The following is a 25,396-nucleotide window of genomic DNA, read 5'->3' as shown; positions in this document are numbered from 1 at the left end:
CGCTTCTCATCACAAGCAAGATGGCTCAGCTTAGCTGACCTATGCAGTCAGGAGGGGAGTATAGGGCTGCAGCTCGACTCAGCCCTAACGGTCTACTCAGCTGGCTGCTTTGGTTCTCTCCCAAGCCCACCTGCCTGCCTGTGTCTCCAGCCCCACGCCTCATCCCAATGAGTGCAGAGAAGGGGAAATGGCAGTGTTAGTGTGGAGAAGTTATTGTAGATGTGCAGACATCACAGACAGGTTGTTGCAAATGCTCACCACGTTTGATCAACACGGTCAGTGTCCCTGCAAGGAGGGGAGAAAGAGCTCAGAGGAGCAGCCAACTGAAGACATCTGGGTTTGGGGAGCAGGGCAGGAAGATATACAGTCCTAGAAACATCATTACTAGACAAAGAGATGGTTCCACTTTCAATCCAGGTTCACTCATGTGTGTGGGCCGTGCCACAATTCAGATAAACGTCCTATTCCAAGAACACTGAACAGCTTCCAGTCACCACCCCGGCTGGGGCAAAACATCCCTAGCAACTCACAACCCAAACAAGAAGGAAGAAAGAAAGAAGTCAGGGGCCTTAAGGATTGAAGATTGTGTCCTCAGCTGTCTCACTACTCCTCCCAGCTACTTCTGCTCATGACTGGCAAAAGGAAAACAAGTTTGGGGTCACGGAGTAAGATAAGGAGTAAGAAAATTAAGTTCCTTGCCCACAGCAGGAAAACTATTTTTGCTGATAGCAGCCATGTTGAATGGGAAGCAATTTTATTTTAGAAATAAGAAGTGGTGTGGTTTGGGTAGTGGCTGTTGCTCTACCAATTCAGGAAGCTAAATAAAACAAAACAAAAAGGGATATCATTTGCACACTCCAAAATTTAGTCACAATCGCTTTGATTGGAAGAGACACCAAATGCATTTCTGCAAATACCAATTTCAGGGGCATAAAGCATGAGTCAGGGTCCTTTAGACCCTGGGGTTTGCCTTAGAATACTGCCAGCCAGATGCCTGCCTCTCTCCAATCTACAGGCTCTGTGGGCCAAATCTTAGCCCCCACACCTTGGCCCATCCCACCACATTCCCTAATGGCACCTGCAATGGTGCTTCCTGCTGGCGAGCCAGAAGGCGCTGTCGCACGCATAGCAATGGGCAGCCAGGTGGTCAGGGAGCCAACGGGTCATCTGCAAAACAGATAGGGCCAGGTTAGTGACAGAAAATGGGCCATCCAGCTGGAGCCAGCAGAGCCATGCTGGGGGCAGCAAGAGTCACAAGGACCACACTGGCTCCAGTGGCACCAGACCAGCAGGTCTTATGTCAGCAGTACAAGAAAGGCGTCCAAATCGTTTCCCTGGAGGGGACTCCAAATTTTCTTGAGATAAAGTGGCAGGCAGCAGCAACCTGGGTTACTATGAGAGCTGGCAAAGCTCGAGTTCATAGAAGCAATGAGGAGAGAGGGCCAGCTTGCTGAGTCTCCCTGGCTCAGAAATTCGAGGATTGATGGGTATTCACAGGCATTGAGATTCACAGAGGCTCAAGGCTAAGTGTGATATGAGGTCATTCCTTGGCCAGGGACATAGGGTAGGAATGGGGATAGAGAAAAACTGCAAAACAGTTGCATGGATGGCACTCAGAACAGGGGCTGAGGCTGTACCTCCGTGTCCTGTTTATCCACCTGCTCCCAGCTGGCTTCAGAGAAAATCTCTGTGCTGCAGCGAGACAAACAGTTCTGATCCAGATTGCTTTCCGAGTCGGGAATTGAAGTCTGTTGGCAAACAAACACAGCTGAAGAGAATGAACCTGGTCTCCTCCCAGAAGACAGGGCTTGGAAAAGAAGGGACTTTGGGTAGGCCTAGGTGTTAAGGCTGCTGAATCTGTAGGTGCATGAGCCATTAAGAATTGGGTTGAGCAGGTGCAGAGACAGGGCTGAGCTCAGCTGGAAGAGAGATACAGGTCTAAGGCTGTGTGCAGTGACTTTGGAGTGGAAAGATGGGCCTTGGGTTCTAGGAAGTGAGTGGGACAGAAGTGACCAGGATGAAATGGGAACTCAAAGTGTCAGCTGCTCCAGTGGGCCTGTCAATCCAACCTTGCCACTTACATCTGTGTGTTGAAACTGAGTACTTTGGGCATGTCCTCCTTTCTCTGAAGGACTCTTGGGAAAATGAGAAATTATCATCAGTATAAAGGAAAAAAATAAGTCAGTTTTAATTGAAAGTCATTGGATGAGCTCGCCTTTAATGTACGCTGACTACTTCAGAGCCAGGCTCACACTTGTACTTGAACACTGAGTACTTAAACGCCCAGTGAGGAAAGAGCCTCCCTGACAACCTCCCCTCAGGTATGCTTACTTCTAGTCACCAGGACCCAACAGTGCTAGAAATCAATCCCTTCTCTCCATTTCTATGGCCATCATCTGCCACAGGGTGGGTACGAATATCTTAAAAGAAAACTAAACCTTCACAGCTATAACTCATGTTTGGGGCAGCTAACAGTTTGCTAGCTACTAGGGTTGGAGAGGAACTACAATTTGACAGGAATATTTGACATTGCCCTACAAATGCCATTCTGCCCAAGAGTTCATGCCTTTAAGACATATACTCCAGATTCGACCAATCATGTAGTGAGTGAGTGCTAACTCTCTTCCTATTCTAACTAAACAGGACACCCATGGAAAGAAAGCAAAGCAGAAAAGAAAAAGAGACAGACTGCCATTCATGTGGCTGAGGCTGATCTCCAGCCTCTCTCAAAAGGGGTACCCTGGACCTTACCAATTCTTTTAGAAATCTGTACCAATCACCAAGCACCAGGGACAAAGGGTGCCCAGCTTCAGTGTGCACTGTGTTCTTGGGCAGCTATGGAGAACGGTATACTCACCACTTCATCCCCAAAATCCCCATTGAAGCGTAGGGAGCTGGTCAGATACTGGCTCTCCAGGCGACTCTTCAGCTCCTGGACTTGTTTCTTCAAGGTCTCCACTTCCTGTTGGTGGCCTGACTCAATCTGACGCAGACGCTGTTGGATAGTGTCCGTGTACACAGGCATGCCATCATCATCCAAGTGGCTGCGGGAAGGCTGGTCAGGACTGCCAGCTGCAGATGGCCTCCCTGACTGGCTGTGCAGCCACTTGTGGTGCAAGTTCCTCGAGTGTAAGTGGGCAGAGCTGCAGCTTGTGGTGGACAGCTGGCGGCTCAGTGAGTCCTTGCTCCTACCAGCTTCCCCATTGGCGCAGTGCCCGTTGGGGGTGGGGTACTTCTGGAGGGTGCTAAGCCCTGGGGGTTGCTCTGAGGCCTTATTTTCAGTCTCTGGGGCACCATTGCACACAAGCCCCTCTTTACATTCGGCTATAGGCAAGGCACAAGGAGAATGTGCGGGGCTGTGTGTGCTGTCAGGGGAAGTTCTATGCACCACAGATCCCGCTTGGGGCCTGTCAGCCAGGCTCCTCTCTGGAGGCCTGGGCTCCATGGCTTCAGGAAGCATGTCCTTGCCACTGAACCCGCCACTGTTTATCAGGCAAGGTCTATGATGGCCTTGGGGCCCACCTTCTGACTTCACTTTATCTTCCATTAACATGTCCATAGAACTGTCTATGTTTGGTCCTCTGTCCTCAAATAAGACTTGGGAGGGCAGCAGAGAACTTGACGGTGAGGTACCATAACCAATTTTTATATCTACTGGGATTGGAAGAATTGCTTCCTCCCCGTCCTCTGCAATAGCTTCTATTTGAAGCTGTTCCACAGGGACCTCCTGGGCATCTTCTCTCCTGGAGGGCTCCTGGAGAGAACTGGGAAGAACACTGTGCCCACCCTGCTGCTCAGGAATACCCTGTGAGAAGAGAGAAAGACTGATGCCTGGTTGGCTCCTCAGAGCAGCAGCATCCAGTTCTGATGCTTGACGAAGCACAATGACTGAGCCCTCATGGACCTTCCCCCGGCTCACTTTTTCTAAGAGCGCCTCCTCTTTATCGTCCTGCATCTCGATGCTCCCCCTGTGGGGAGGCTCCTCCACCCCACTCTCCTCTTTGGTGGCCTCTTGCAAAATGTTCTCCATCTGCCCCTCGGCTACTCCAGCTGCAACAGACAGCTCAGCGCCACCCAGCACTTTGGCTGACTTCCCCAGGCTGTCAGAATCAAAAGACTCCTCTCCAGGACCAGCCAGGCTGCTCAACTCTAGCGAGCGCCTGTGCTGGTGTTCCTGCCACTTCTCGTTCAGGCTTGGGTCGCTACTACGCCGGCTGGCTAGAGGCACTGTGTTGTCGCAGGCTGTGGTCAGATTGTCAAATGATCTAGTCTTTGGTAGCCTATAAGAAAGAAATTTGGGGAAAATGAGACTCTGAGGTACGTCAGGATCAAGATCCAGTAGACAGCCCCTTGTCTGGGAAACGGGACACAGCTGGAAAGGGGGCAGCCCTTGCCCATCACACAATGCACATTTGTGGGGAACCCAGTGCTAAACCATTGGTAGATAAGATACTTCTGGGTCGGGGTTTCCTTCATGGCAGAACAGCTCCTTCCCTGCAATCTAGTGAAGGTCAGCCCTCAACACAAAAGGAAAGGGCCTTACCAAGTTTTATTAAGCTCCACAACTGCTGTCAAATTACAAGGAATCAACAGCTGGGTACATTTGCCTCAAACCAGTTTCTTACAAGTTCCGTGCAGAAAACTGAACATGAAGTGCGACCTATTCCTGTGAACCTGTGGAAGATCTTAAACTCTTATTCTGGAAAATAGGTAAGTCCACATGTCCCAAGAGATCAGGGATAATTATTCTCTTAGTCCAGTGTCTATGCAACTACTCTCTCTTCAAAATAATCAATCTCATTTCACTGTATGTCTTTACCTTAAATTAACTAACTCATGGAAAAATAACTTCATTGTCAATTACCTCTACTACTAATTTTTGACCTTTGCTTTTCAATCTTTTTGCTAAATTTATCTCTTCTAGACTGCAAAGCTTCCTGCCACTTCCAAATTCTGGAACAACCCCATGTTCTCTGCATCTAGGGCTCTTAGAATAGATTTCCAGAGATTTTTATTCACAGCAGACAGACTATAGACCTATATCAGCTTTGAAGAAGTTAAAGAAGACAGACTTTCTATCCCTCGACATCCCCTTAAGAATAAGAGAATAAAATCTCTGAGGGGAAAATAACATATGGAGGAGGCAAGAGAATTAAATGAAGCTATAGTCAGACTGCAATAAGCTGTTCAACCCTACAGCCAGATCAAGAGGAAACCTGCAGAACAAAGGAAGATTTCTGCTGGGATTGCTAACAAATCATTTCTCCACACCATGAAGGGAAAACAGAGTCCTTAAGTGGCACCCTACACAAAATAAAATCATTCTCTATAGCTAAAATCATGGGGATCCTATGGATCAAAGGCTAGGAACTGCTGGCAGGTCTTTCACACTACATGTTCGTACCTTTTCAAAGGGGCATATTCTTATCCTTTCTCACGGTTTGCCCATATCAAAGAAAAATGGTAAACAAAGTCTTTAAACTGTAATTCACAAAAATTAAGAAAGATATACAAACTAGATTCCCCGTGACACGGCTTTTTTACCTTGTCTTGGCTTTTGTCTTTACTTTTCTCTTCTCTTTGCTTTTGCCCTTCTCTACTAAACTTTCCTTTTGACTCAAACTTGGCAGGCATTTGAACTCTTATTGAGCTCAAAAAACTCTCTCTGTGCAGGCCCACTTGGGGAAATTTGCCCTGTCCTGCATTAATACTGCTCTTTCTCAACTAGTGGCAAAGAAAAATAGTAATGCTAATTTTCTGATTACAGTATTTTAAGTTATTATTTATAAGTCTGAACTTAATAAAGCTAATTCAGTGGCTGAAATTCAAGTCAGAGGGTCACAAGGCACCCAGAGGATTTGCTCCATCGCTGAAGTACTGCTTGGTGCAAGCAGTGATGTACCAATGGACCCAAACATCCTTCAGGAAATGAGGCTCTTATGGCCTCATAGCCCAAAACTCTTATACCTTCCCTGAGAAAGCTTCAGAGATATAAAATGTGTGGAGCTAGCCAATATCATCATTTCTGACCAACCACGAGCATGTCCTAACAGAGAAATACACAAGACTTGAGGCCTTGGCTTTAATCCTGGGCTCACCGGCTCAAGAGTGGATCATCAGGGCTGCTGCCAGGGGCTGGATATGGCGCACAGCTGTCATCCACAGGGGTGGATGGAGATGGGCAAGGTAGGTACACTGCACTCCACAACATCAGGTTACGCACGTGACACACAGGGTACAGCACCTGAGAAGAGAGTAGAGGACACAGGTTTAAACAGGTCCCAACAAGTCTTTTAGAATTGTCTAGAAATGAAGGTCAAGAACAAGCACAAAGCAGGAACACCCAATAGGTCTTGGCAAATCTCCAAAGGAAGTTAGCATCAGAGGGTACAGGTCTATCTCCCAAGGGGGCCTATATACACGATTAGGCAACATTTTTCACCTCAGAGCTTTTTGTGGGCATGAACACCTAAAGGATTTTATAAGAATCCACTTCTCAGATCACCTTTATCGAAAGCTGACTTTCATCAGCTTCATTTGTTGCATTTACTGCATAAGAAGTGAGTCACTTCACTAGATGACGGTGATTGTCTGTTTCCTGCTACAAAAACTTGGCTTCAGAAGATACTGTCAAGCCTGTTTTATAGGATCGTTTAAATTAGTCATGTAAAAAGGAGGGAATTTTATTCCTGGATTGTTACTTCCTCGGCAGGCACAGTGAAGGAGACAAAAGCAGTTAGCTTAAACCTTTCCTCTCACTACTTAAATGTGGTGAGAAGTGCAAAAGTCCAGGCAAAGCAATATAACCTCCTATAAACCTCCTTCTGACTTTAAAATTGAAGACACATTCTGACAAAAGTAACATTAACATGTTATCAACACAGATGTAAGTGCCTCCTTTTCTGTTTAACAGAAGGTGTTCCCTTGAGGAATAAAGTCTTAGAGGGCCTGCCAGTTCTCTACATGAGCAGAGAATCACACAGACGCACATGTTAATGTCACATACAGTTTTCTGCTCTTTGAGACAGAAGATGTAGTGGGTATCATCACCTGTTGACACTGGAAGAGTGTTGGGGGCCTGGTGGCAGCTCCTTCTGAACTACCAGGTGCATCCAGAAAACAACTTAAGTGCCTCTACCACTCGTTAGAACATGCTAGGAATGAGTTAAGTTCTGGCAGAGGTGCCAGAAAAGATTTATGTCTAGAGTAGCACAGCAGAGATGTATATTAAATCAAACCACCCTGAACAAAAGTGGTCAGAAGCAGGTCAGAGCATCACCAGAAAACAGGCCTTTCTCAAGACAGAACAGCAGCGAAAAAAATGGACCCAACCCATCCACAGACAACAGAGATGCCTTCGAGAAAACGGTCTCTACTAAAAAGGCTCCCATATGTCCCTGCCCTCAAATTCCTTCTGCTGATCAGAGAGGAAAGGCTGAAAGATACATACGGCTTCTGATTGAGAGGAATACAGTAGGTTTTTGAAAGCCTTGTTGCCTGCTCGAAGCAGTGACCACACGGAACACGTCCGTTCCTGAGTATGCTTTTCTCCTCTCTCCTTGGCATTGTTGCACAGGAATGTTCCAAAGAGGCAGGAATAGGTATGTTGCACCAGTTTCACCTATGGAAGTCCAATGGGATAAAAATGAAGCAACAGGGTACACATTCTCTCGGGGAAGGTCAGCCCAGCTGAGCCATCCTTCCTGGACATTTCCGAGAACATTTCGGTCCACAGTCAGTCAGTAAGGATGGGGAAACCAAGTAAAACCATGCAATAGCCACCTCCTCACACCACCAATCTCAGAGGGCCAACCCCAACCACCATTACTCCTGAGTCAAAAGAGCAAAGACAGAACACTGGCACACCTACTCCTCTTGGCTCCCCGGCACATAGTCTCTCAGGTCTTAGGTTAACACCTACCCTCAAGAGCAACAGCATATAAACTGGGTCTAGGAGGTCAGTGTGCAACCCAGGTCTTAACTGAGAGCATACTTCTAATTTTCATGCAACAAATCGTTACTGAGCATCTCACATACCCTAGACATTTCTATGGGGCTGGATATGCAACAATAATTAGACAGCTCCTATCCTAATGGAACTTATTCCAGTGAGAGAGGGATGACCAGTGCTATGGACAGAGTAAGAGAGACAGGGCACATGCAAGGCAGTGTGGGAAAGCCTCACTAGCTCAAGATCTGATGGAATTGACAGAACAGGAATTGACAGAGCAGGTCATGTGGGTATCTGGTAGGGAAATGCTCGGCAGAGATAACAGCAAGCACAATGATCTGAACTAAGTGTATGGTTGTGATTTCTGAGGAACAGAAGGAGGCCAGTGTGACTAAAGTATACTGCACAAGGAAGAAAATGGTAAGAAATAAAGCTAGACAGGTAATGTCTAGGAGAGCTCTGCAGGTCATTTTAAGGAATTTGACTTTTACTCTGTGTGAAATGGAAAGTCGTTGGATGTTTTTCAGCCAAGGAATGACGTGGTCTATATTATGCTCTAGGAGGTTTCCTGCTAGACTGACTCTCTTGAATTGGGGCAGGAGATGACAGTGCCTTAGACAAGTGTGGAAACAGCAGAGACAGCAAAAAGTAATCATGTTTTACATATATTTTGAAAGCAGAGCTGCAGAATCTGTTGACAGAGTGTGACATATGAAAGAAAAAGGAGAGCTGAGAATGACATAAAAGTTTTTGCCCTAAATAAATGGAACTGAATTGTCATTTGGTGAGATGGAAGACTTCTGGAAGAATGAGTTTTGGGGTAGGGAGATATGGAAATCAAAAACTAAATTTAGAAAATGTTAAGTTTGAAATATCATTAAGACACCCAAGTGGAGATATTGAGTAGTTACAGCTGGATATGTGAATATAGAGTTAAGTGGAGGGGTCCTGAGCTGAAGATGTATGAATGGGGGAATCACAGATAGCAATTTAAGCCACTGGACTGGATGAAATTCCTAGACACAAAGTGTAGACCGACAGAGAAGCAGCCTGGAACATTCTAACATTCAAAACTGGGGAGGTAGGGAGGAACCAGCAAAAGCAGACAGAAAAGACCAGCTGGTGAAGTAAAGGAGAATTAAGAGCACATGCTGAAAGTCAAATGAAGAAAAGTGTTTCGAGAAAAAAGTGATTAAACTCTGCCAAACATAACTGATGGCTCAAAGAAGATGAAGACAGTCAAAAGGAACAAACTTCCAGTTATAATATAAATAAGTCATGGGGATGTAATGTACAGCATGGTGACTATAGTTAATAATACTGTATTGCATATTTAAAAGTTGCTAAGAGAGAAGATCTTAAAAGTTCTCATTCTAAGAAAAAAAATTAAGTAACTATATGGTGATAGATGTCAACTAGACTTCCTGTGATCATTTCACAATATATACAGATATTGAATCATTATGTTGCCCACCTGAAACTAATATATGTCAATTATTCCTCAACTACAAAAAAGATGAAGACTGAGAGCTGATCATTAGACTGGCAATATGAAGTTCACTGGTCACCTTAACAAGAGCAGCTCTGGTAAAGTGGTGAGGTGAACACCTGATTGGAATGGGTTTAAGAGAGAATGGGAAGATAAGAATTTGAGACAGTAAATGCAAAAGACTTCAGGAGCTCTGCTGTGAAGAAATGAGATATGAGAAATAAGAATAGCTAGAGGAGGGTACAGGGCTGAGAAAAGTTTGATGAGATGGGAGGCACTACACCATGTTTGTATGTTGCTGGCAATGACCTGGTAGAGAGGGAAATATGCCAATGCAAAAAGCAGAGAGGAAAAATGCTAGAGCTATGCAGCTGAGCACAGAGGAGGCAGGAGCTGGTGAACGAGTGGAAGGAAGGGCTGAAAGAAGGTAAGGATACCATGTCCTCTATTGAAAGGGAGGGGCAGAGAGTATAGGACAGATGTAGGGGGTTTGGTAGATGTATTAAACGAAGCAAAGGACATTCTATTGTTTCTATTTCTAACTGCTATTTAGGGCTTTTATCCTCTATTTTAAAAGCTAAGTTTAAAACAACTCGAAGACTTCATGCAAACCTCATACACCTGGATTCACTGAATAAATACACTTGTTTATTATTATTATTGTTTTCAAACTAAAAAATAGAATAGCCCCTCTATTAAATTCTTAAAAGGATACACAGTTTTTCAAGTGAAAACTGGCCCACTAACATTTGTATTGATAACCCCCAAAATTTAGAAAGTCCTGAAAAAGGAAGAATCACAAACTCAAACTCACAAGGAATGCTTCACTGAACTCAAAAGAGCAAGGAAATTGCCTCTGAAGCTGATGAACGCAGTCAAGCCACTGCAGGAACACTGGGCAACGCTCGTTCAGATCATCTGAGTTCTCCCCATGACCACACCGGTCAGCAAACTTGTGACCAAAATCCAGCCACTCCATCTCCACCAGGACCTGGAAACCCTGTGGGGAAGCACCCAAGAGACTATTTGTGCTTGTCTGTCCAGACTGTAACAGTCCTGAGCCTGGTATCACTGGCAGCAAACCCTTTTAACAGCTTCCCACTAAGCTCATCAATAGCCCCTGACCCAAACCCATAGCTCAAGGCTCTACCCCTGCTGGGACACATGCTTAGGGCTATTTCCCAATTCCCTCAACTCCATTCCATAATCATCAAAAGGGTACTCTCATTCACTATATAAAAGCCACATTTTTCTTCTAAATTTTTTTAATTTTTTAATTTTTCATGTTAGACTTACAAAGTCATGTTTGTAAAATCTTTCCCCATCCCATATTTACATATATTTTTGGGTACTTTATGGTTTTTTTTTTTTTTTAACATCTTTAACCCAATAGGTGGTTATATCAGAGTAGGGCTCTTTTTCCACAGAACACTCTGTGGTGATATCTACACCCATGATGTAAGCATGCCAAGATCCTTTTATAGAAGCCCCATCTTCCTGGGGTAGCCCGAACTTTTCCAAGTAGGCAGACCATAAAGGAAAAGATTTCTGTATTCTCAATACCTTGTTATCCACAATCTGTCCCATTTTAAGAGGCAAAAGCTGAGGCAGGCACCGCCACAATTTAGCTCAAAGTAAAGGAGCAAAGATTTAAAAACAAAAATTTCACTTTCATTAGACCTTCATCACATGACCAAAACTGATCATAAAACCCTCCAAGGTTTCCCCAACTCATCTTGAAGTACCAAATCCTACTTCTTGGACGCACCTACCTCTATGGTTCGGTAATAAGGGTCCAGTAAGAGCTTAGCCAATGCCACAATCTGGGGGGTGCGGTCCCAGCCATCTGAGCAGTGCACTAGCACCGGTCGCTGATCCCGATCCACAGCATGCACTACCAGAAGTGCTGACTTCAAAAGCACAGATAGGTGATGGAGCCATTTTGTGCTTTCAAGAGCCGAGAGCCAACTATGAAAATAAAAACAGAAGGGCTAAGGAAATGATTATTTTTCTGATTTACTTTACTGCATCATGCCAAATACCTGTCAAATGAAAAAGCAGTCCTAAAGACTTTTCCCTCCATATAAAACACTGCCAAAACAGAAAAGCTCTGTCTTTATAAAACAAGTACAAGGATGTGGCCCACACCCTACTATGCAATATAAGAGAGCCTTAGAAATAGGACAATCATTAACAGAACCACCTTTTATTCCAAAAATCTTATGGCTAATTTCCCAGAGAATTAATATTTATTATTTTTCAGTCTATAGTAGGTATATACCCAGTATAAGAAAAGTGGTTCTTTCTGGAATCTCCTCCTGAAGAAAACGTGGCCACTTGTGAGATAGAAAACAGAAGATATTTATATTTAATGATCAGCAACTCTGCCCAACAAGTTCTCAAAACAAAAACAAAAAGCAAAGAAAAGCTCAAACACAAAACACATCTGTAATTAAATGTTAGCTGGATGCCACATTCAAGACTGGTACAGAAAACATTGCTTGCTACCATCCACACTTTAATACCTACCACTGCTCAACTCCTGAATATCTGTTGGTTAAAACTGGATGGGCCCAAACTAATAATTTAGACTCATTCGAGTTAGTACACCAATCGCTACACAGTATTACTGGGCCTAACAGAGGCTGGATTCAGCAGGGGTCTAGAAGAATCTTTTCAAAAGGCCTTCAGGAAATATCAGATCCTCAGAATTGCCCTTAGGGAGTAATCACAAACTGATCACACTTATCTATTACCTATGGTGACAGTTTGTTCCTTGTGCCCTATCATGAATTCCACCCCCTACTCAAAAAAAGCTGTCTGATTTCTCCAAAATGCAATCGGATTTGTATTAAGACCAGAGTCTAGCCCTTCAAACAGAGTCAGAGAAGGGAATTAATACTTCTGCCAAGGGGCTCTGAGAAGGCTATTGCCAAAACTAGGCTATAAAGGACTATTAGAACTTGAGGAATGAGTGTGAATTTTTGGAATAGTCCAAGGGTGAGGTGCGGGGGGGAGTCTTTCCAGGCAAACAGACAACAGAATGCAGTGCATAAGCATTAGTTTCACACAGAATAAATTGGTCTACCAACCAGACTCTAGATTCTGAGAGGGTAGACACTGTGTCTCAGGTATACATGAACCCCCAGAGTAGTGCTTAGCATACAGTGAAGATTCCTAATGTTCAAATCATAGGTAACAATTCAATCTCAAGACTTTCTATTTCCTAATAGGTACCCGAGAAACATTTTTTGCTGGTGGGTCAATTGTTTATTCTCATTCCTCACACAGTCTTGAAAGAAACTAAAAAATAAGACTTAGGAGAATAAATACTAAATTATCTCCTGGTCCCTGGAGAAATGGTAAATGAGAACCAGTGTTAGGTTCTCTTGAATCTGACTGAACTATTCATACATACCAGATGGTCTTGTCCATGCCTAACAGAGAAGATGCACTCCAAAATCGGCCAACCATACTCCCCTGTCCTATTCTTAAACTGGAGTAGAAACATACTGTGCCCTAGCCCTCCACAACCACAAAAAAAGTGTTGAGAGGAGAGGCTTGTTTATAGCTGGTCCCACCACTGCCATAGCTTCTTTTTATCCTCAAGGGAGGCTTCAGCATTGCATTATGACTGCTGCCAAAGAAAGACAAAGCATTACCTTCTTTAATAAAATTCCCCAGACATTCATTTGGACCAGGTGAAGGCTAATTACAGCTTTTTGACTCTGAGTTTAAAAAAAGCTTTTTAAGAAAGAATTTTAATATATGGAAGATATTAGAGATCAGGTAGTACTGATTCTATCCTTTTCATTTCATAGGTAGGAAAACTGATACCCACAGATTAAGCCACTTGGCCAAAGTCATACAGTCAGTTAGTGGCAGACCTCCCAAGTCGTCCTTTCTATGCTCCACATTTAAGGAAGAGAGCACTACTAGCTGGGTTCTAGAAATGTGTAGCAGATGCAAATTGCTAATCCCCAAAGCAGAGCATCAAGCTCATTTCTTCAGTCAGGCTTTCCCCAAGGACAAGTGTTTTACTCTCTGGGCTGATTGCAACTGTGATGAATTTAATCATCTGCTACCAGGAGTTAGTACAAGTGGTTCAGACAGCCATTTGATTTAATAAATCAAATAAAGAATGCTGCAAAACTTTATGTGATCATGAGACCTACTGAATAGAACCCAGGAAAACAGCTATGGATTCCAGCATAAATACAGAAAGGAGAAAATTCTATCTTCTCTGGCACCATTGTTGGCTTCCTGAAATAGTAAAACAGGGGCTTTTAAATATTTATCTGTCCTTATTTATTTTACAGAGCATTCCTCCTAATTTATCTTGTATTCAAACAGTTCCTCTGGAAAGAAGGGATGTTATTTCGCCTTCCTCACTGCAAATGCCAGCAATTCATTTTTAATAAGCAATAAAAATCATGGTAATGTTCTTAGAAAATAAGAGGGCAGTTCAGAAATCAGAAGCATATGTAAAAGGAACTGGCCTAATGGTAAGTTTAAAGAAAGTTTAACCCTTTTTAGACCATGATGGAATAAATTTTGACTCTTTGTGGTAAAACATCTCAGTTCATACTAGATTAGTATCACTAGAGTACATCAGAAACCAGAGAATTAAATTGCTTTGGGCCAAAAACAATGTAGAAGAGAGGAAGAGGTTCCAGGAAAAACAAGAAGACATTGCTTCTGTTCTGAGGGCTGAGATTTGTTAGTGCTGTACATTTTAAACCTTTCAAAGGGCTAGATCTTAATCCCAGCTCCTCACTTATGTTGCCATGCTAACACAGAAAGAATACCAAGAGAGACTGACAGTAAAACTGAAGTTTACCAAGAAATAGAAGAAAAGACACTTCCAAACTCATTTAAAAAAGGAGGAGAGGGAGAATGCAAAATTAAATCCAAGGCCAAGCAAGATCTTACTTTCCGGGATCTGGCATCTGTGTGCACAGCAACCGCAGAGACTGAAAACTCCTCCGAATTGAATGAATATTTGCCATCCCCATAAATACAACTTCACAGTTCGGGTAATACTCTGGAGAGAATAACAATAAACAGAACACAAATATGTTGAATTTTGAGCTTACATGGCCCAATCTAAAAAAGACGAAATGGCTAAAAACAAACCCATTGCAGCTACTGGCTGACAGCAGTGTTCTAATGCCTATTAGCCCAGTCCTTTATTATAAGAGGAAAACAGTGCTTGAATTTTAGCTGTCTTTGCAAAAAGGAAGGTTAGAGTGGTGAAGATACTGACATAAAATAAAAGCTGTTACATTTTTTTAAAAAAAGATCTACATACTTCTGTCTCACCCCAGGTTTACTACTTGAGTCTCATCTAAGTTATAGCTCTGGAGGAATCTCTGAAAAGAACCTGGCAGAACAATGCATTCAAATTTCACCTTGGAACCACTACTTTTTAATTTCCAGCTTAGATCACATCTAAATAAGGAGCTTGGTGCCTCTACCTGTTCCATCAGCACACAACTAGCACCGAAGGAGTCCCTCCTAGGAAAAAACCAGCATTCAAACAGTAGGGATGTCAAAGGTCAGGACAGAGGTGCTTTGCTAGTTTTGTATTTAGTGCCTCAATTACCATGCCAGGTTTTTCAAGCAGAAGCCATGTGAAGAGTTTTCTGTGAGGCCAGTGATGAGTATACTCACTGGCCAAAGGCAACAAAAAGCTCTTAGATGGCTGAGAAATCAAGCCACTAAAGAAGCAGCTTCCAAATATGAACAGATCTTATTATGGAAGAGGATTTACTTTCCTTATCACGTAAAGGTTCGCACATGGAAGGAGGATTATTTGGTTTCATTACACCTCCTCCTCTATTTTTCCCATAAAAAGAAGGTAGTGTTAAGAATCCAAAGAGCTCTGGCTCCCTCAAGATAATTGAGGAATATTCATTTCACATTGAGAACTAAGACCCAGTTGGGCACAGGCTGGACCCACAAGAACAGAATGTTGGGGGACAAAGCACTGTACACCTCACCTGGGCATTCACAGCCTCCTCCTTTGGCTCGGTTCGCGACAGCTGCAGCATAGGAACGTGCATCCAAGATCAAAAGCTTCTGTGGTTGGATGGCTAAACTCTCTGCTCCTGAAGCATTTGACAGAGAAGAATCTAGAGACATCAGGAGTGGAGAAGAAAACTAAATGAACCTGTCTCTCCCAGAACTGTGCAAAATAAGTACCACAGGCACATATGACAAACACAAACTCATTAGGTGAAATCCACCTAACCAGAACCCTTGACACATAGACTTCTCCTTATTTTCTATTTTGCCTACAATCTCCTATACCTTGTTTCTACTTTGGTAGTCTTTTAATAAAGCCTGGTGTTTTCCCCTGTGGTCTGGAGACACTGCAGATCCCCTATCACATATATACTCCCTTCTCGTCACTATGGCAAGAAAGACAACAAACACTCTAGTCCTCTTAATTTGAAACAAGGGGTCTTCTGGGTCATTGCCAAGACCCCTGACTATTCAAACAAATCCATCAACTGAAGTTTTGCTATCTCTCTTCTATGAAACAAATTCTATGTCTTATAAAGAAAAGACCACTTCAACAAAAGGTTCCTAAATGTTATAATTGCTGTTATGGGTCCAGGGAGCACCTTACCAAACTCCACATCAGAAAGGTCTCCTGCATTGGGAAAGTCTCGAGAACTGTTCCTAATCGACAGCTTGTTGCCACTTGATCGGGAGTCGGAGGCACAAGCTTTGGCTACTGACTGCACCAGGTGTTCATCATCAGCATTTCGCCAGCCCCACCAGCTGACCTCTGGCTGTCCACAGCGGGCAATGACAGCTCCATTACTCTGGTGCCTGTGTGGGAAATAGGACACAAAAACTGTACCATCCCAGTAGCCCCATTTAGATGCCCTGTACTCATACCAAAAGTGTGGTCGCGGATTTTAAATGCCTTAATGAACAGCTTGATTACATGTAGGTGATGGGTTAGCTTCAAGCCCCCTCAGGGCAGAAATCTCATATAGCAACAAAAATAAATAACAAACCTATCTGAACCTTTCTCAGTTATTATACCGTTTTAGAGACCTCTGTAGCATTACCAATACTATACTAATTCTACTACTCAATAATAAAGCATTATTCTCTTTTTTATACTGTACCTAAATGGGCTGGCAGAAAAGATAATGAAACAGAAATATTTGTTTCCTCACTGACTTCCGAGGCCCCAATGATGCAACTGTACACTTATGGCTGGTTTGGGAATTCTTTTCAAAACAAGATCCCACCTTTGGGACTGAAACTACCTGGCCCACAGTGGACTGCTTTACAAAATTTCCTTAGAGTTCCTGAGTCACAAACTACTCTTATAGGCAGATAGCTCAAATAAGCCAGCAGCTTCCCTTCCTCGAGCTCTTAGAAGGAAAGGAACAGCATAAACCTCAATAAGCCACACTTACATAGATTTTTTTTTTTCAAGAAATAAGACCAGAAATCATCATAGTCACAGTCTACTTTAAGGTGCTATTAAAATGCAGTCTTTTCCAAATTAAGAATTTTAGGCAGTTTTAGCAATTAAAAAGTTTCAAAGTAACACATACCACAACATGAATGAACCTCGAGTATGTTATGCTAAGTGAAAGAACCCAGTCACAAAAGGCTACATACTATATGATTCCATCTACATGAAATGTGCAGAATAGGTAAATCTAGAGACACAGAAAGTAGATTAGCGGTAACCCAGCATTTTAGAAGACCACAGAAAACTGGGCCAGGGGGCTTGAGGAAGAAATGGGGAGTGACTACTAGTGGGTCCGGGGTTTCTTTTTCAAGTGGTGAAAATTACTAAAATTGATTGTAGTGATGGCTGCACAACTCTGTGAATATATTTTTTAAAAATCACTGAACTATCTATACACATTAAAAGAGTGAATTGTATGTGACACCTCAATAATCAATGTAAAAATAAATTAGCAGAATAAAAAGCCAGTAAGCAAAAAATTCAAATGTCTCCCAATTCTAAATCCCAGAGGAAACCAATAGTGTCTTACTTCCCATTAAAATTATTTCTGAACACATATATGCATATACGCACATTACTCATATACTGGACTCAGATGGATTTAAATAAAATATTCTACTGAATTTATTTATCTTCTTCAAGGAATAATGTGAGAAAGATTTTTGTTTTTAATCTTAATGCTCACAAGCAATAAATTAAATGTGGCAGTAATTAAATTCTACTGGAACTACCAGTTCGCTTGTAATTTTAAATCTTCCCTTCCTGGGAGAGACAAGTAACAGAAAGTACTTGTGTATTGCCAACCCGCTCAAATGACTCCCTGCTGAATGGAGCCAAACTGCAAATAAAACCTCATTGATTCTCAAAATGCCTACTAGTATACAGTAATCGGTGCTGGGTAACCAATGAGCTGATTGATGCCAAACCTTTATTTAAGAGGCTGGCAGAGCCTTTCCAAGCGAGCATCCTCTTCTCCCTCTGCAGTGCTTCTCAGCAGTGCCCGAGAGGAACAGTAGATGGCACTCTTTAGCCTGAGTTTTAGGCTTTAAGGGCTATGGCATTATTAGTAGCTAGACTGCAACTGAGATGATACAATAAGCAGTTTCCTGCAGTCTTCTAAAATGCTTTAAGACTGCATGAAAGAGAACTAAAATACTAAAGCTAAAAATTACTAAAGAACATTTCTATCATTTTAACAAACAGAACCAGAAAAACAGTATAAAAATTAAGGTATCCAATGGATGAGTCCACTACTAAACACTGAATGCTTAATAGAGAAACATAGAAATGTTTAAACTATCCCTAAGTTGGTGTTACGCAAGCTCCCTAAATGACTAGAAGTTTCTAATAATCACTCCATGCATAAAGAGAGGGAGCTGTGAACTATACTACAGATGGGCGCCCTTCTCACCATCCTGTGTTAGAGCAATCTCTGTCTTCAATGATGAATCCAATTAAGCACTCTCATCAGTCGAAGAAAGCACTCATCAGGCGCTAGTTCAGTGGGTACTGTCAAGTAGCTGCTGCTAGCAACCTCTGGAATCATTACTACAGTCTACAGACAACTAAATCTAGTAAATGCCTGTTGGATTCAGAAGCATCCTGCCACCTGGGGTGGCAAAGCAAAGAGTGACAGAGTATTCCAAAACATTCTTCAACTACTCTGATCTAACAACCCAGCCTGGAGCTCAGATTCAAGATATGTTCTGAAACAGATGTCAGTTCCTGGAAGCCTGTCTGATTTTATGTAGACTACACCAAAAACTTTCATTTGTAATGTTTTGAGAGCAGATTTTCTCTGGGAAACTACAAATAAAAATTTTCATTTATGTATGCTCTACAGTCTCCAGAAAGGGGTTAAAAAAAAAAATCCTATGGCTCATGCCCTCTAGAATAAATTTTAGAAGGGATAAAAGGCTTCCCATGTTTATTCTAAGACGTTTTTCTTCAACCTGCACTACCCAACAGAGAGAATTCACCTAAAGTCCTTTACTTTAAAAATGAGAGTCCTTCTCCCTTATATTCAAAGTCAGTAAACCGCACAAATGCAGGGCTACTGATCTAACACAGCTGTTGGCCACAGAGCAGCAGCTAGCTGCTTTCCCCATTTGAGCTGGGCTGATCACTGATAAGACTCATAAATCCTTTGAACTTTCACTGCTCTCTTAATTCTTGTGTCATGCTTACCATTTGAGTGATAGGTAAATTTGGTGACCTACTTTTCCAGGGGTGTCTGAAAACAACAGTGATGAAATTGAGAATGAAAACTTAATGGGTTCCACTGGACCAAAGCAAATACTTTTCCATCTCTCTCTATTCAGAGCAGCCATCAGAATTTGCCTTCAGTGGACTAAATGAACAAGCTGGTTACCTCAGTGGGAATTCCACAAAGAGATAAATCCCTTCCTGGAAGCTCAGTATTTCAATAGAATGCCTCCTTGCATAAAAGGAGTTTCTAACTAAGCTCCACTGGGTTGGCCCAAATTTAAGAAGACACCAAAAAGTCTGCAAACTGGGAAAATGAAATGCAGAATGTGAATATTACAAGATGATGTCTAAAATAGTTCCAAAATAGTAGGGAACGACTTCTTAAAAATTTAATATGATTCTCTGTGAACTGAACTATTCAATGAATTAAAAAAGCAGCCATCAGGAATACAAGCTACTCCAGACATTGCTTAGAGAAATCCAATATTTACAAATTTATTCTGATGTCACAGCACATCTACAAAGAACATCATTCCCATTTTACTAATTAGGAACAGGCTGAGGTCAGTTAGGGAACTTACTCAAGGTGCCATAGCAAGGAATATCAGAGAAAAGACTTAAACTCCAAAAGCTGTGCTTGTCACCAGGCCACCATCCCCTTCTAGAACTTGCCTCCCTTAGCTCTTCTACCTCTGATCTCTAAGATCTATCCAGCCAAGCCCTAGCCTTCTCTAAATTCTCCCTCTCAAAGCAGAGCACTTCCCAGTGTTGAAGTTTTTCAACCACAAAGACAATCACAAAGGACTCAAGTCTATACTCTCAATTTTCATTTTCTACGACTCATTTCTCTTGATCCAAAGGCCAAGATCTAAATGCAGTAAGCACATTATCTTTCCATAAAATATCAGAGGGATCTTAAAATATCAAGACCAGCCGCTTTTCTATTAAAATTTTCTTACCAGTGTCAACATATACCATCAGCTAGTACTCTGGATGTAATAATTTACTGGGGCTGTGTGACTAGAAGAGCAGCTTAAGCAATAAGGAAGCACAGAATTGCCTGGAAAGTTTCCTGAACCCTCCCCTCTCTTCCCAGGTTAGCGGCAGCAGAGGCAGCAGACCACATGCAGTGGGCCAGCAGCAGCAGACCAAGATGGGCCTGGACAGGCTTACTTACCTATAGATGACAACAGGGATGCGCTTCCAGGACCTGAAGCTTGCTACACTTTCTAGTTCTTTGTCAGTGATCCAGGCAGGCACTATGAGCTCCTGTGGATAGCTACCACATAGCCTAATTGGGAAGGTGAGAAAAAGAAAGAGAGAGCAAAGAAGAGAGAGAGAGGAGGGAGAAGAGGGAGAGACACTCGGTGAGTAAGCAGCATAAGGATGTTAATCAAGCTACCCCAGAGCCAGTTAAAAGGCAATGAGGAGCATTACTTGAGTCTTGGCTTGCTCAGGTAGTTCGAGTTGCCTTAAGTGTTTACTTATGTATATATCAAATGATACTCTCTTGGGTTCTTCCACTTGATGTCTTTTGAGAATCTGCCAATCTTAACTATTAGTGAAAAAGACAGAGTTGAGAGGCAGTTACTCCATTGTAACTCTGTTTAAACAGATACACAGGTCATTTCTAACCATACAAGTGCCCAGTCCAACTACAGAAGTGAAAGTTATGTCACCTTTACCAGACCTTCAAGCTTTTTGACAAAAAGCCTGAAGGAGGCTTTTGTCAAAAGAAAACATGTAAAGAAGAACAAGAGTCCACAATCTCAAGTTTCCAGAGACCTCACAGGATTATTAAACATATTCTTTGATGTGAACCAAACAAGGATTCTAATTACAGGTAACAGATGCAGCCATGGGCATGTAAAAACTGTACCACAGGTCAATTTGCATACATTATCATAGTCCTATTTACCCAAGTTAGTAATGTGAATAAGCTATTAATCGCAATTCCTATAAAATATACTTCAGAATAAACTACAATCAGGGTGGGGGGAGCTATGTTTTCATTTGTGAAAACATAGTAGTTGCATGCTAGTCAAGTTGTATTTCTGATAGGCTTTTCACTTATAGGACAATATCTCTCAATGGGTAACCCAATATTCATTTTAATAGTGGATGCAATAAGAGCTTTTCAAGACCTTTTCCAAATCCTAAAATACACAAACTACACCATCACCACACCCCTGCCCCCATGCCCTAAATATCTCATGCATTAGAGGAAGTGGCAGAAAAAACACAAAGTGGCTTAGGAATTGGGGATTTTGATCATTCTGTACCACATAGCTCTCTCCTGTTCTTAATTTCCAGAAGATTTATTATTAGGAATTTAAAAGCCAAAGAAACAGAAGAATAGCTATGACCAAGAGTAGCTCTGCAAAAGTCCTAACACCTACCCACAATCTCCTAAAAATAACCAGAGACACAGTAACCATAGTTAATACTCTTACCATGAGTCTTGTTCATTTTATCTTGTTTTAAACTTAAGAGTAAATTTAGCTCATTCTTCCTTTATAGTAGGAAGACCTTTTCAATTTCCTGAAGACCAGTTTTGAGGTGAAATAGCAGACTCAAAGATAAGAAGTTAATTTTTAAAACCCATATAAAATAGGGATTTTTGAAACCAATGGCTTTTGAACTCAAACTTCATTTCAACAAGTTTAACTAAATTGTTTTCATTTCGCCCAATTTTTTGATCATTATATTCCTTTCCCTATAAATCTAACATTATCTAGTAATCAGCTCTTCAGCAAGTACTAGCTATAGGAAAGGTGAGTTACACATGACCAAAGCCTGTAGCAGCCTCAGGCTCTCTGAAGCCCCTCCCTCCAGCTTCCACATGCATTTTCTGCTTTGACTTATCACTGAGAACAGGCAAAGATATGATAGGTCTGTAGCTCCCAATTCTTCACAACACCCCTGGTTCTTAACTCCTTGGCCAAGGTCCATGTTAAGAGCTGTATACAGTAAATAAGCTATAGTTTTTCAAATAAAAAATGAAATGCTCTGATGGCTAGCCACAAAGATACCAGGAAAACAGCTATCATAATAAGGCAGCTCAAAGGACAATAGTATGACTAATGCCTCCAGGTGCTACAGGAAAACTTAAGATAAGGATACATTATTTTAAATCTCCTGGAAAGTTTTCTTTTGTTTTACAAAAATTTAATCACCAGAATCACAATAGTTAACTACCCTCCCCCACCAAAGTACTTACACCTGTTAGGGAAACAGGTAATGAGAAATATTTAATAATGGTTACATTAATATTTAATGGTTAAATAATTATAGCTGTGAAGTTAGTTTTAGATCAGTATATTGAAGAAATAACATGCCTATTTCATAGGACCTGAGGTAAAATTATAGTCATAAAAACTATCTCCTAAGTGTTTTATCATTGCTTATGAGATTATTGATCCTATCTCTAATGTGATGTCAAGTGGTGATAAGAACAATGAAAACTGCTTAACTACACGTAAACCCAGTGTTATCAGACATGCATGTGCCAGGAAGAACAGGCCTGGAGGGGGCAGAAAGGAAGGTTCCAGAATCCTATTGAGTAAGCATCACTTTCCACTTCAGTGATAGACAGCAATGTGGAATAGAAGGCTCAAGAAGTACTCAAGATCATGCATTTAGATTTAACAAATAAAACTCCACTTGAAAGTCTAAATTCAAGAGTTCTGCCACATGTGAACTGGGGCTTCTGCAAAAGCACACGAGCTATGACACACAATCCACAGGGACCCATACAACTCACTTGTACTTCTCATTGATGTTGGAAATCCTCCAGGCATTGGTCATATCAAAACCCATCCGCTCCACTTCGTTTTTGAACCTTGATGTCACATGTTCCCCTAAGGGCCAAAGACAGCAGAAAGGAAGAAATCGATACCATTTTGCATAACAAGTGGAATAAAAGCATAGTTATCCCACTCAGTTATTGGGGGGGTGGGGTGCACAGGTATCATATAAATAAAATAACATATTTAGTTAAAAAAACAAAAACGTGTCAGGATTAAGACTGAATGAAGGAATAAAAAATTAATTTTGATCAAGAATTATGTTATCTAATCACTACTATTAACTCTGAGGGTAGTATCACTAAGCTCATTTTGCAGAGGACAAAACGAAGAGAGAGGTTATTATGGCAGGTCTGTCTGGTTCTAAAACCCATGTTCTTATCACTATATTGGCTACTTACTTATTTCCACACTCAGAGTGATGGTACTCATAAGAATTAACACCAACAAGTTTAACAAGAATAGGAATATGGATCTACAACTCCTTGTCAGAAGCGTTTGGGGCAGATTTCAGAATGAGAGTTTTCTGGATTTTAAGATGCTACATATATAATATTAGGTTAACACTCTCAAGAGGGTCTACTTAATCAAACACTAATATCTCTACAATGAAATGTGTGAATAATTCACACTAAATGGGATCAATAAATAAAGCAACAAATAGCTTCATATTAGCTCAGTTCAGATCAAGCCAACAAACAAAATAAGAAAAATCTTTTGATTTTCAGAGCCTTACAGATTACAGAATTACAGGTAGGAGATCATGGTACTACAACTGCTAGTACCCAGGAATCTTAGGAAACACCACACTAGCAAGTACAATGCTGATCATTTCTAAGAATATCCACCCAAACATGTGTAACCTACCTTACATCTACCCTAAAGAATTTGGCTTCCTCTTTCTTAAGACAGCGAGAAAGAAACAAAGGCAGAAATGAACCAAACATAAAAGTCATTAAATCTGAAATAACTTTCTTCCTTGAAAACAGAGTCCTAAGGCAACAATTTTATTAAAAACAAACAGAAAACCAGTAAGCAGTATTTCTAATATATAATATTATAGGTTGTAAAATAAATGCTGGTGGGGGTTGGGAGAAACTACAAAAATAAATAAAAGCACAAAACAGGCTGTTTTGGTGATTAAAGTATAAAACTTTGGTCTCCCTGGGAGAGGAGCTTCAAAATAGGAAACAGCAATTACTTGAATAAAGGACAATTCTATAAAACTACTTCCTACTTAAACTGCTTTTCTTGAGCTTAAACTAAACTAAGTATTATATGTTTCCTGAAAAAGAGCTATAAAAAGATGAAGTTCAAAGATGCAGGAAGAAATAATCAGCTGAATCTATCCCATTTTGGAAAACAGAAAAAAAGTTATCTGAAGTGGGATGCCATCTGTCTACAAATTGCAAGGAATAGTGACCATCAAGAATACTAGACATGGAATCTTTCATTTATAATCCCAATCTAAAAGCTATAAAACTATGGCAACTCCTAAATTCATTAATTAATGAGAAGATTTTTCCTATCCTGTGACACAGCTCCAAGTACTTTAATGAACGGTCCTTTATCTTAGTACCTCTATCTTAGAGTAAACACACAGATACCATAAAAGGATCCTATAATTTTAAGGCAATCACTGGCAAAGTAATCATCATCACCACTACCACCATCAACCACAATGGGCAATTCACTACATAGAACCACTGCCCTGAGAAGGGCTTAGGACCACCATCTAGAGCATGAAATTCTGAGCTACACAGAGATATATACTGCATAGCAAGTAAAGAATGTTAGTTCAAGTGCCTTGAGAGCAAGGAGTGAGTTTTAATTACCTTTGTAACCTCTAAACAGAGACTTCATAAATTTTAAAACTGATCATCACAATGCACAGTAAATAAATACATGTTTATTTTTAAAAGAATTTTCCCCAAAACAATACCCACTCTTACTATATGTGTGATGTATTTTGATATTTTCTATCCTAAATGTTTCATTTCATATTTCATTTCTTAAAACTTTGATTTCACAACCCACTAGTGGATCACAACCTCTAGTTTGAAAACCACTGCTTTCTGAAAAAACTCCAGCCTGACCTTACAATACATGAATAATTCAATTGGCTTTTTGCCAAATTATTGTTTACTTATGTTTGAATACGAAGCATGTCTATTGCTGGATTTACCTTAAGAATTTCCTCTCGGAATTCTCATGTCTCCATTGATTTAACATTAGATATGGTGTAATATCCCAATTTATTTAAAGTATTATGGTCACGAGTTTTCTGTTTGGCTTTATATTTATACCTCTAACCTTCCTGTCTGCCACCCCCAACCCTGAATCAGGATTTGCGCCCTTTTAACATTCCATATTTTTGATCCTACAAATACAGTGGAGCGATTCTTATTTTCATGGGAATGAAAACTTTTTAAAGCAAT

At 41.3% G+C, this 25,396-nt stretch overlaps 1 protein-coding gene across 15 annotated transcripts in view; it reads right to left on the bottom strand.

The window, feature by feature from the left end:
* MTMR3 (myotubularin related protein 3) overlaps positions 1–25,396 on the bottom strand; it is a 116,661-nt gene that overhangs the window by 4,050 nt on the left and 87,215 nt on the right. For 8 of the 15 annotated variants that reach the window (XR_003046606.1, XM_025047503.1, XM_025047506.1 and 5 more), the window contains 13 exons: positions 22,916–23,012; positions 20,330–20,443; positions 16,075–16,280; positions 15,443–15,574; positions 14,373–14,484; positions 11,213–11,408; positions 10,255–10,440; positions 7,451–7,621; positions 6,099–6,244; positions 2,858–4,280; positions 1,638–1,748; positions 1,079–1,167; positions 259–285 (listed from right to left, as the gene is read on the bottom strand). Coding sequence is in view for 13 of the 15 variants with exons in the window: in XM_025047503.1 (XP_024903271.1) it covers positions 259–285; positions 1,079–1,167; positions 1,638–1,748; positions 2,858–4,280; positions 6,099–6,244; positions 7,451–7,621; positions 10,255–10,440; positions 11,213–11,408; positions 14,373–14,484; positions 15,443–15,574; positions 16,075–16,280; positions 20,330–20,443; positions 22,916–23,012 (3,010 nt within the window). In the remaining 2 variants the exon portion in view is untranslated. The remainder of the gene's footprint in view (positions 1–258; positions 286–1,078; positions 1,168–1,637; positions 1,749–2,857; positions 4,281–6,098; positions 6,245–7,450; positions 7,622–10,254; positions 10,441–11,212; positions 11,409–14,372; positions 14,485–15,442; positions 15,575–16,074; positions 16,281–20,329; positions 20,444–22,915; positions 23,013–25,396) is intronic. The other 7 variants (XR_003046607.1, XM_006904900.3, XM_006904899.3 and 4 more) reach the window with 5 other exon arrangements.

Source organism: Pteropus alecto, unplaced genomic scaffold (genome assembly GCF_000325575.1).
Source record: "Pteropus alecto unplaced genomic scaffold, ASM32557v1 scaffold190, whole genome shotgun sequence".
In the NCBI taxonomy this organism is placed as follows: Eukaryota; Metazoa; Chordata; class Mammalia; order Chiroptera; family Pteropodidae; genus Pteropus; species Pteropus alecto.
This window is presented reverse-complemented; position numbering and strand designations above follow the sequence as displayed.